Source organism: Wickerhamomyces ciferrii, contig 00216, assembly GCF_000313485.1.
Source record: "Wickerhamomyces ciferrii WGS project CAIF00000000 data, strain NRRL Y-1031 F-60-10, contig 00216, whole genome shotgun sequence".
Classification (NCBI taxonomy): domain Eukaryota; kingdom Fungi; phylum Ascomycota; class Saccharomycetes; order Phaffomycetales; family Wickerhamomycetaceae; genus Hansenula; species Hansenula ciferrii.
The window spans coordinates 61,871-74,191 of NW_011887524.1; the positions used below are offsets into that span (position 1 = coordinate 61,871).

Below are 12,321 nucleotides of genomic sequence, written 5' to 3' on the forward strand. Positions count from 1 at the left end.
ATTGTTCAGTACTAGCTTGCAATACGTTGATCTATCTTATTAAATATTATATTCATAGCTCATCTATATACAAGTTTTCTATACCTTTTTCCATATACAATTCAATTATATGATCATTATTTGTCGTAAAAAAAGTTGTCATTCAACTATTGATCAATGGCTTCAATTTTAACATGATCACCAAAACCAATATATTGTCTATCATCAACCATAAACCCACTAGTAGCACCCAAATTTAAAACATTTTCCACGATTACATCATCTCTTAAAAAATGTTTATGATTCTTCTTGTGATATTTTTCAATTAAAAGACCATTAAATATCACTGGTGTATATAAATCATCCATACAAAGTTGATATAATTGACAATTTGTCCCCACTGCTGGCGGTGGTGAATCTATCAATATCCCCAAGTCTTCTTCACCAAAATGTTCATCATGAACCCTTACTCTATTTCTTTTACCATTTTCATTAACCTCAAGTAAATATTTATAATCTTTACCCATTAATTCTGTTTTGTCTTTTAGTTTTTCAAATAATGCACCAGCATTAAATCCACTCAACTTTTTTATTAAATAATCTTCTTCAGAAATTTCATTCACTTTTAATTTCCCAGAAATAGCCTTATATTGTGATTTTGATGTATAAGTTGTTTCATTCTCATCAAATGGTAATTCAACTTCAAGTTGTGTTAAAAGGTTACCAAATTCACCATGTGGTTCTTTGACATACATATTGACAATCTGTTCTTCTAAAAACATATGAATAAATGAAAGATCAATCTTCTTTTTGTGAATAACCATTCTAAAATGATCAAAAGCAGTACTGATCTCACTCTCAACATCTTTATACCGTCTGTATGAGTTGATATTTATTGGTTTATCAAACCATGCTTCACCAATCGCATCCTTATATTTCATATCAATACTTGCAGTGACAACTTGAATGCTTGGATCTATATCTTTCAAAATTTGTAGTTCATGTGATACTCTTTGGATATTATTACTAGAATGTGGATAAAACAATGCTTTTGGCTTGAATGGTAATGAGTTGTATGAGCGTTGCAGGTTATAAGTGACTGGGTTGTAAATCGTACGACAGTGATGTCTGGCACATCGTATGCTGGGTTTCATGCTCTTATTCCTTTTCACCCTTTGTTATTCTGGGAAACCCTGTGTTTTGTTAAGATCTTGTGATGATATTTGTGTGCGCTGTGAAAGGCTATTTTATTTTTTTCTTTACCGTGTTTTCGTGACAGTCAAAAATATTTTTTTCAAGAACAATAAACAACAGGAACAGGGTATGAATCACTCAAAGATGATTTTCATGGGTAGTCTGTGGATGTCATCATACTAGCAATGGCTTGTATGGATTTTAAAATACCTCAAAGTTTCTCATAATGGTCTCACAATATTGGAGCTATATTTCTCATATAATATACTCATGGATACACAAATGTCTGTTTAGTCAAAAGAACTCAACCATGATTATAGAAAAGTATAAAAGGGGATTCTGATCTCTCAACATCTCTTCTTCTATTTTCTTTCTTTCTTAATACTCTATATCATAAACAAAAAATCAAAATGAATAACAAAAGCACACTTATCAAAAGCAAACGTGAAACAATTAGAATCTTGAATAACATCGAGAGTCCTACCATAGACCCCTTAATCAAACAAAAAGAACTCCAAAAGAACTCTCCTGATAAAGAATTTAAATCATCATCAGCTCCTGAAAAGGAATATAATTTATTCAAGAATTACAATATCAACCCTTTAACTTTTGATGGACGTTATTGCAAGGATTTGGTTCAATTTACACCTAATGAAAAATTTCTTAATATTATTGCTGATCGCAATATACCTTATGAAGAAAGGTTAAAAGAGCTTGCGTTTTCTCCTAAAACCCCAATGCATATTGCAAGGTTTGAAATAACACCAAAGAAACATATTACTGATAGTGGTGCTTATGATAAAGTACAAGAAATTTGGATTTTTAGAAGCTTATTCTATGATTTTGATGATGTTATTGATAGACTCCGCTGTTTCCCTAATAGATATGTCAATCAAAGCTCAATTTTTGATCAAGATACTAAAAGACAAATCAATCTAACTAATGAAGAACATTTCGATCCTAATAATGTTGAGTCTGTAACTCCGCCAAATTTTATCTTCTTCAATACAAAACCTGGGAATTTTGAATTTAATGACCTTGTTGATTTCATTGAGCTTAATCAAGATGATATCATATGGAGAACTTGTTTTTATTATTGTATTTCACCAAGCTTGAGAATTGAAAGATTCCATTTTAAAGATACTGATCCTCAAAGTGATTTCTTGTTGGTTATTGATGAAACAAGACCAGATTATAGACCTTATAAGTTCGAAAGACTCTTCAATATGTCAATGATTAGAACAAACGTTATCAATCATTGGAATTTTATGATTGGTCAAGATGGTGATTTGGAAGATTTTTGATCTCGCAGAATTACGAATGATTATATCACAAAATTTGTACACAATACAACATTTGCAGGTATACATGAATCTATATTTTAATGGTATTGAATCTATTATACTGATATCGCTGTAGGAGTATATTAGCTTATACGTCCTTTTTAATCAATCATCTTTTTTTTTTCATCAGAGCTCATATAAAATCTCTCGAAATATCAACTCATATTACTTGAGCAACACAGAACTAAATATATCAATTAAATCACACTCAAGTAATGAGCTATGAGTATTATTCTCTCTCAAAGGATCACAGTGTACACATTCTAAACTATAAAAGAAACCAAACATCCTGAAACTTTGAATTTCTTTCTTTCTTTTAAACATCACTAAATCCCACTTTCATCAATATAACATATACTGAAAATGAAATCCGGTACTTTAGCTGCTTACAAAACCCTCAGATACAACACATTATTGAACAACAAGAGACAAGCTAGACTTGAATCACGTTCAAAGCCAAGATACATTCCTGATATTCTTGTTCCTGGTGCTACTCCTCCTTCACCCCCAGTTCCAACAGAACCTGAAAGAGATTATTTCCTCAAATTTGACTACATGGTTAAGCCTTTAGATAATACTAGCTCAAATGGTGCTTATACACAATTGGCATATGGTGAAAGTTTCCTTAAACAATTTGGTAGATCAAATGCTCCATTCCATTCCAAATTAAACGCATTATTTGGTTCTTCAAGGGTCTCTATGGATATTGCAACTTTTGAAATTGTTCCAAAACGTCATATTAATGATCCATTTGCTCATGAAAGAAGTCAAGTCATTATGATCATTAAGAATAAGGATTATGAACTTGATGATGTTCTTGAAAGACTTCTCTGTTTTCCAAATAGTCAAGTCAATGAAATTAGTTCAATTTTCAATCAAAATAAATCAAAAAAAGCTGGTATTGATTTTACATCTACATCTTCCCCAGATTTTATGTTTTTCAATTCTAAACCAGAAAATTTTGAGATTGGAGAGCTTGTTCATTTCCTTGATGTTCATAGTAATGGAATCAAATGGGAATCAAAACATTATTGGATGCTTGCACCATTAATTACAACTGATAAATCACATTTCCATAACTGTGATTCATCTCGTGATTTCATCATGGTTATTGATGAAGATGAAAGTGATGATGAATGTTCTTCAGTTGATATTCCAGAACTTTTCAGTTCAGCATTTGAAAAAACTCAATCAATTGACTATTGGAATTTCTTTGTTGGTCATAATAGTGATTTAGATGACTTCTGAATCTATTTCGCTAGCTGGCTCCGGGCTAATATGTATAACATATTAATTCAATCTGTATAAAGCACTACACTATATTATACATTTTTAAGTAAATAACCAAATGTATATTGTAACTTAGAGCTTCGATGAGTACGTTACTTACCGTCTACTATGTTGTCTGCAAGCTATATTGAAAATAAACTCAAAAAATCCCTCCTAGTAGTATATCGAAAATATAGACCGCAGGAGAGGATAACCAGCTATGAGCAGCACTTGTATAATGTATTACATTCAAACTCCTCGATATATGATCAAACAGAAAATAAATACATTCAAACAGAAAATGGATATACTCGAACAGAAAGTGGATACATTGAACAGAAAACCAATCCATCAACATAGGTCAATATTCATTCTAAAAAACTATAAAGGGAGTCAAATCCTCTAGTTTATTTCATGATATCTTTATTCTTTTTTTCTTTTCCTTATCCACAACACATAAATATAACATGATCACATATATTAATAATATATCACTGAGTTATATATGATCAAGGTGTGATTAAGTTCAATTACTTTGCATATATTATAATATAACATCAAGGTAATACTATCAAATTACTTTGCATATATACCCAAGGTGTTAATACTAGTTCAACCACTTTGAGGAATTTATATGAGCAATATATCAGTACAAACAATTTAGTTGGGGGGCTGAATTGTTTAGTACCATTGTTATAATTGAATTATGTTTATATTTCAGATTGTTATATGTTGTTGTGGGTCCGGTCCAAAATGATTACGTTAATATCACATTTATCTCAAACATTTATATGATTGTTTTGAGAGATGATGATTGAAAGATATCATCATGTTTATTTTCTTGTACATATTATATTACTAGTTTTCAGTTCATGTCTTGAACATTTTGTTCATGAATTGTTTGGATTTTAGTTATCCAATTATAGATAGGGGAGAAGGGAGGGGATTTTAGTTCAGTTTGAGCTATAAGAGTCAAGTTAATATTGAGGTCTTTGATGAGATTATTCTCAATAATTTGAGTTATATGTCATAGGCGTTTTGATTGAAGTTTGAGTTGGAATGGGGAAACCAATGAGTACTTTTTGAGAGATGAATATACATATGGTATTGAAGTTACATGTGGTTGCTTTTGATGATGGTGGGGACATTATCTTAAGCCAGCATTTATATTTTTCAATATAACTAGTTTATGGCGGTGGTGGTTGGTGGTTGGTGGTAAGCGGTTAATCATTTATTCATCTTTTTGTTTTGTTTTGCTTTGTTTTGTTATATTTTTTTAAACTAGTTAATGGAGGGTGGATGGGTAAGAATGGTCAGCGGTTGATCATTCATTTGTTTTGTTTTGGTTTGGTTTTTTTGCATAAGAGGTTCATATGGTTTTGATAATTGAGTTCATCTTTGGGGGAATTTGTGCTCTTTATATCTGAGAAATATGGGTTTACTCTGGTTTTGTTTTGTTTTGTTGTTTTGTTGTTTTGTTTTGCTTTTTTGTTTTGCTTTTTTGTTTTGCATCAGGACCATTTATGGTTCTTCATTTGTTTTTTTATTTGCATGATCTTTTATGGTCCTTTCTGTTTGCATGATCTTTATGGTCTTTTTTTTTTTTTTGTTTTTGTATACAAAGCCAATTTTAATATTATAGAATTGGTGAAAATTTTATCATTGTAGTTTAATCGTAGCACATCATTCCTTGAATTGTAATTCAACTTGATCATCTCTTGCTTTGAAATTCACTTCATTGTACTCAAACCCAGCTTCATTACCGATTCTTAGATGATTATCAAGTAATATATCTTTATCCTTCAAGACTATTCTTGAATCATCAGATACTTGTTCTATTATGAGTCCTTTGGGGTTTTGATTATCAACATTTCCAATGGAACATAAGAATCTTCCTTCTAAATTTTCAGCCTGTGGGAGCTTATCACAGTTCAATACCAACATTTCACTCTTAGCGCCATATTCACCACCTCCTGCAATCACTTCATATTTATTTATTGATACACCTTTTGATCTGAGTTCTAAGAAAACAGATTCTTGAGTCTTCCCTAAATTTGCATCTTTTAGTTTAGATAGTAATATTTCTGAGGCGGGTTTACCGTTTATAGTCTTGATCATATTATCTAAATGACTTGTGATTCTGAACCAATCTTGATGTATGACTTCCAAAGATGTCTTTGATTTAACTTCAGATGGAATCAGCGGTAATGAAATAGATAATTCAGATAATATTGGTGAAAATGAACCATCTTGTAGCTTGAAACATAAGGTATATGGGAAATCAGTAAAAGGATCTGTCCTCACCAATGGTAATTTAATCTGATCTTTATGGAAATCGAAGGTTAATTGAGTCTTGTGTTGTTGAAATTTATCACCATTTTCATCTAAAGTTAAAGCATCTTGGAATGTCAATGGTTTCGATAACCAAATTTCAGAGGTGTAATCTTGATACACAGAATCCACAGAAGCAAGTACCAATGATAATGACTGATTGGAATTGGATAGCTTAATGATATCAAGTACCCTTGATAATGCCTGACTGGCATTGGACAGTTCAAGAATATCTTGAGTTGCCTTTTGTATGTTTCTTGAATTTGACAATAGTATTAGTGATCTTGGAGTAAAACTTAGCGATTTGAGTGAATCTGTGGGTGTATGTTTCACAGGATTTATGATTGTCCTGATCAAATGTTGCAATGATGATCTTGTTGTCCTCATTATATTTTTATCACGGTGCTTTTTTAGTTATTATACCTGTATCATAGTTGTGTTAAGCTGGATTAAAAACTGGGGTTGGATTGGACATTTAATGATCGCGCTTAAATTGAATTTGGGTCCCAAGAGCGGACCAAGCAAATCTTGGTCCCCTTATCAAACAAGATAAAATACTAAAACATAGATGGTAGTATGAAAGTGTTATGAGCAGATAGCCGCTATTTTATTAAGGAATATCATCTGGATCATCCTTCTTTTAAAGTCACCAAATATACAATAATGTACACTTTAAGTGGTTTTAGAATTGGTGTATTATGTAATCAACTATTCCTTTGTTTACTTTTCAAAACATCAACACTTTCATTTGTGTTAACTAAAGTTTCAAAGGGATCCATGGATTCAAACTTCAGTGACTTAAATGAATTAGTTTCTTGTGATCATGCTGTTATATATATAATGATACTTACTGATGTTGCTACTGATCTATAGAAATTTTAACCACCAAAAAATTTTGTCAGAAGTCTTCAAATAGACAAAACAACATGAAAAAGATTAATGATTATGTTTTCAAGGATCATCTGACAATTTAATCACAACTAAACTTGTTCCAGGTGAAAATATTCAATACATAAACAAGTCGTTCAAATTTACTGTGAATTACAGATGATCAAGATCACTCTTATGACATGGCAAAGAAGAGCAGGAGAAGATCAAGACGTCTCGAATCAGATGTTGACGAAGTTAAATTGACGATTCATGAATATTTCAAATACTGATAATTCATTAAAAGATGCATATGATTTAAACTTTAATAGGCTATTGATTAAGAATCAAACGAACCAGTTGATGATGGAATTTTTACAGCTTATTTACAATTATGAATAAAGATATATGATTAGAATGCTGTTGTTGTATAAATTCATATATTCATTCTACTATATAACTGATTAATGTTTCTGTTCTGTACTAAATCCACCAAAACCGTAGTATGCAGTATCACGTCGACTTTCCAGCGTCCCAGTTCTATTATTTGTGTTTGTTCTAGGATCTTCGACTAGGGAAATGACACCTTCTATTGTTTGTTCAAGTAGCTGAACACCAGTTAATGCTTGCACAGGAGTATAAGCAGGATGAGAATTTTGTCTAAGATAAAAGCACCCAGGAGCACCAATCATTTGTGCACATCTAAAGACAACACTATCAACACCTCTTCTATCTATGACTCTATCATTTTCTGGGAATACAGCAATCACACCTTGTTCAATATTGTATGTATAATCTTCATTTGAATAATAGGAAATACAATCAGCAAACCTAGTTAAGTTAGCCTCTAAGGTCATAGCTACTATTGATAAAAACAAAACTACCACCACGTTTGTTAATCTGGTAATCTGCATGTTTAATATTGTTGTGTGTAATACCAATAGCTGTACTATAAAGATTTGAACAATCTGTTTATTGAAAATATACAAAACTTTAAAAAATCTGGATCATTGTATTCATTTAAGTATTGAATTGGAATTTAGTTACTTATAATTTGATTTAAATTGAGTCATATCTCATATCTCATATGCTTATATTGTTGGTTTGAGCACCAGTTTTTCCGATTCATCCTTTTTTTTTCATTCAAAGAATCTAAAGCTGTTGGGGCCATTAATATTTGGTGTAACACAACCCAATTCAGCTAACTTAGATTGTTTTCATATGATTTTGTGATCGAATTGGTGACGTGACTATAACATTTAATCTCTGAAAATCTCATTTTCTGAACTGATGTAAGATTTAGCTAGCTGACAATATGAGAATATTCAATATTATATTAATCCTAGCATCCTAGTAAACTAGTATATACTAGTTCTGATTAGTTTTTGAATTGAAAATCATGAATTAATAGATAAAGATCTAATATCAATTTGTTGTTGATTGTTAACAATATCATACACAATTGAATATTCAAAGATCTCAAAAGCTTTTTTAATATACAATTGATTTTCACTACTTTTCATGATACAGAGATTATGTAAATTTCTTCGTCTTTTCAGATTATTTACATATACCCCTTTTCATGCTCATGATATTTCCTCAATATGTTAATAGTTGATATCCTCAACGGTGAAATATTGAATAATACGGTGTACTTCAAACTATTTAAATTTAGTCACATGGTTATACTACTGGTATGCGCACTGTTTTGGGAATTTTAATATCAATTTTTTCTGGAATCTTATTATACTAAAATTTTCTCCATGGTCTATTTGAATATTTGAATTACCAAGGGAAATATCTCATTCTATTATAAAGAATTCAAGAGTATCAAATCATTTACTTTTCCGTTTTTTGGTTCGTTTTTGAAGGTCATTATTAATCCATAACCAGTCACTTTTGATAGAATTCGGTTGATCACTCTTTTATAAAGAAATAAGTTGTGTTCAACGAAATTCGGAAGCTCCTTTATTTATATCTGATTATGTTGAAGTTTTAACATTACGTCTGCTTTAATTTATATCGTCAATGATGATCAAGTCGATATGTGACGTTAGAACTGATCATGATCTTGTATATGATCTAATAAATCATAAGAAATATTGACCATATCCTTGTTGTTGATTGTTTACAATATCATACACAGATAGATCAAATGAATTTCTTTATATTTTTTAAGCTGTATAATTATACATCATTTTTCATATTGATATGACTAAGAATTAATCATGTAGATTTATCATATATTGGCATTAACAGCAATTATAAATGAATTATTGTTGCTCTATTCGATCATAGATGATTATTCTTAAGACACAGATATATGATATGATTATTTATGTCACATGTAATTCGCGGATTATCAAATTGTAGGATAAAATTTTCGACAATAATTAAATACGACGTTCACTTGTTTGAGTTTTGAGTATGCTAACTATTCCATTATATCATTAAACAAAATATCTGTTTTTATCAGCCATGTGTGGTTGATTTGAAAAAGGGAATTTGGTTCCATCATTCACATAAAACTTGAGTTCGGTATAACCTGATAAAGAATAGGAATGAGCATTAGCAATTCAGGCATTCCGCATGGGGCGTATTAATATGATTAAGCTTATCACTCATGACTTCTTCAAAATTATTGATCCTAGTATATTTCCGGTTTTGATCAGTACTCTTGAATTCAAAATTATAAACTAGATAAAGATCCTATATCAATTTGTTGTTGATTGTTTACAATATCATACACAATTGAATATTCAAAGGTCTCATACTTTTCTTATCAATATATACAAATCCAGTACCTTTAATTCATACAGATCACATGTAGATTTCTTCACAACTTTTCCAGTTCATTTACAACTATTGAAGCTCAATCTATAAAAGTTTATCCCTTGATCTATTAATCAAACTTGCAACGTTATCAATCAGTCAAAGTCTTATGAGATAGTTGACTGCATCAAATCAAACTGCACCCGAATTAAAATTTTGATGATGATGGAAAAAAATCAAAAAACAAAATTTTCTTTTCTAACGTCGTACGTCTTCTTTTATTTTAAATTAATTATCTTAAGGGGATTTCTTAAACTCGTCAAAATTGGTGTTGTCTTTTTGATGTTATATTTGTACTTACACTTCGCTTATGTGGCAATTTGTTCACGGTGTATTTGGGCGACAGTTCTTTGAAAATGTTTATTGTTGGAAGGCGACTAGGTCCTTATTTAAGCTTCGGAAATCAAGCTATAATTGAAAATCATGTCATTGATTCTACATTCGACAAAAAAACCCGTTAATTTGATGATAAAATATCAGTTGTTTCAATACAAAACAAAATATACATTGATTATCTTGTTGTTGATTGACTACAATATCATACACAAATAAATCAAATGAATTTCTTTGCAATTTTTTTTGGAATATATATAATTATAGTATACATAATTCATCCTTCAAAATTTTGAGCAGTAAATGTATTGTAGTCTGAAATAAATTGATATAATATAACTTGTACTGAGATTCTTGAACACGAAGTAAACAATAAGTAATTGAGGCCACTGTTAATAAATTCATGTTACATAATTCGCGTGTAATTGAATTTTTTTTTGCGCTCCTGGTTAATTTAAACTTTTCAAAATTAAATTTATTCATAAACGTCTACAATCTAAATAGTACTATATCATTATATTCTCATTAATGTTTTTGATGTTATCTTTCAAGATTTTGAATGTTCTAATATAATGCTGTCTTCAATTCAATATCAAAATTCGTTATAACCATCATTCATTTCTTAAGATTTGAAAGAATTTATTGATTAAAGTACACTCAATCATCTGTGATATTGCAATATAAAGGAATTAATTATCTACTTTTTTTGCTTTTGATTCATGATATTGTTAGTTACTTTACTGAAAGTTGCATCGATTGTTATTGTGTCTAATCTGTTTCAAAACATGATATATTCAAATTATTATTGGTCATAATAGTTTTGATCAGATTTCAGAGTTCAAAATATCTTAGACATGAAGATCTGATATCAATTTGTTGTTGATTGTTTACAATATCACACAATTGAATATCTAAGATCTCATACCGTTTTTATCAATATACAAATTCACTACTTTTCATATCAGATCATGTAGCTTTTATCTATCAGAATATTTACATCTATTTATAAATTTATATAAGTTTTGCTCTTGATCTATTAACCGAACTTCTCAATTTAACCAAATTAGTTATAGTCTTATTAACATCTGCTTTTAAACCATTCTCTTCAGCCAATTTAACAATATATCCATTTAGGTAATCAATCTCAGTAATTCTATTATTTAAAACATCTTGTCTCATTGAAGTTGAAGAATTTGCATGAACTTCTGTAGCATAATATAAAACAAATTTAGTTAATTCTTGTTTATCTAATATTGTCTTCCATTGAGGATTTTTTTTAATTATTGGTGTTGTTGTGACTAAAATATCAATTATTTCACTTATGGTATCATAAACTAACCCCTGGAGTCCTTCATAACTTCTTAATTCATAATTTATACAATCTATAATTGATGTTATAGAATTTATACTTGCATTAGCCACGAATTTTTTAATTTGAAATAATAATAAATCACTATATTCAAAACATATAGTATCTAATTCTTTACAATTTTCTAATAATTCAACAATCTCAGGTTTTTGTACAGATTCTTTATCAGGATTATTTAAATCTTTAGGAATTTTGGATATTTTTAAATCACCTAATCCTGTATGTGTAAAAATCCAACCCCCCTGGGTATTAATACCATGACCAATGACACCTTGGAATAAATTAGGTCTTTCTTGTAAATTTGGCCATATGTTCTCATAAAGTTTTTGTGGGACACCAAGACCATTTTGCACAAGGATAATATTTGATGATGGTTTTATAAAAGGAAGATATTTTTGAAGGGCTTCTTCTGTTTGATAAGTTTTTGTAGTTATTATTAAATTTTCAATAATACTAGGACTAGAAATGAATGATTCTGGACATGAGGAATTGAATTTAAATTTTTGGATATCAACTTGAGGAGTGATTTTAGATTTCAATTGAATCGTGGAATTATAAACTGATTGGAAGTTTTCAACTTTTGATAAATTTCTTAATAATAAAGTTATACTTGGTGAGGTTTTCAAATTTGAAAGTTTTGAAGCTATGAATATACCTATTGACCCTGCTCCAAGGATATGAACTGGGATTGGTTTGATCATTGTTAAGATCCTTGACCTTTGTGGCTAAATGGATTCCTATTGAGCACTGGGTCCTGGGGTAAGTATTAGTATTTGTCATCGTAAATTGATCAGATCTGAAGTT

The 12,321-nt window shown here is 29.9% G+C and overlaps 6 protein-coding genes across 6 annotated transcripts; 2 read left to right on the forward strand and 4 right to left on the reverse strand.

Moving 5' to 3' along the window:
- Positions 1-146: 146 nt before the first annotated feature.
- On the reverse strand, positions 147-1,133 carry BN7_5467 (uncharacterized protein; the record flags this gene model as incomplete). The annotated part of the gene is made up of 1 exon (XM_011273970.1): positions 147-1,133. The coding sequence occupies one exon, from the start codon at positions 1,131-1,133 to the stop codon at positions 147-149; it is 987 nt and encodes a 328-aa protein (XP_011272272.1).
- A 450-nt stretch (positions 1,134-1,583) lies between these two features.
- BN7_5468 (uncharacterized protein) lies at positions 1,584-2,477 on the forward strand (the record flags this gene model as incomplete). Its single annotated transcript, XM_011273971.1, has 1 exon — positions 1,584-2,477. One exon carries the CDS (start codon positions 1,584-1,586, stop codon positions 2,475-2,477), a length of 894 nt encoding a protein of 297 aa, XP_011272273.1.
- A 402-nt stretch (positions 2,478-2,879) lies between these two features.
- BN7_5469 (uncharacterized protein) lies at positions 2,880-3,764 on the forward strand (the record flags this gene model as incomplete). Its single annotated transcript, XM_011273972.1, has 1 exon — positions 2,880-3,764. One exon carries the CDS (start codon positions 2,880-2,882, stop codon positions 3,762-3,764), a length of 885 nt encoding a protein of 294 aa, XP_011272274.1.
- A 1,704-nt stretch (positions 3,765-5,468) lies between these two features.
- On the reverse strand, positions 5,469-6,503 carry BN7_5470 (Kleisin, abnormal closure, protein 2; the record flags this gene model as incomplete). Its single annotated transcript, XM_011273973.1, has 1 exon — positions 5,469-6,503. The coding sequence occupies one exon, from the start codon at positions 6,501-6,503 to the stop codon at positions 5,469-5,471; it is 1,035 nt and encodes a 344-aa protein (XP_011272275.1).
- A 944-nt stretch (positions 6,504-7,447) lies between these two features.
- BN7_5471 (uncharacterized protein) lies at positions 7,448-7,897 on the reverse strand (the record flags this gene model as incomplete). Its single annotated transcript, XM_011273974.1, has 1 exon — positions 7,448-7,897. The coding sequence occupies one exon, from the start codon at positions 7,895-7,897 to the stop codon at positions 7,448-7,450; it is 450 nt and encodes a 149-aa protein (XP_011272276.1).
- Positions 7,898-11,159: 3,262 nt separating this feature from the next.
- On the reverse strand, positions 11,160-12,218 carry BN7_5472 (Glycerol-3-phosphate dehydrogenase [NAD(P)+]; the record flags this gene model as incomplete). Its single annotated transcript, XM_011273975.1, has 1 exon — positions 11,160-12,218. One exon carries the CDS (start codon positions 12,216-12,218, stop codon positions 11,160-11,162), a length of 1,059 nt encoding a protein of 352 aa, XP_011272277.1.
- Between the last annotated feature and the right edge of the window lie 103 nt (positions 12,219-12,321).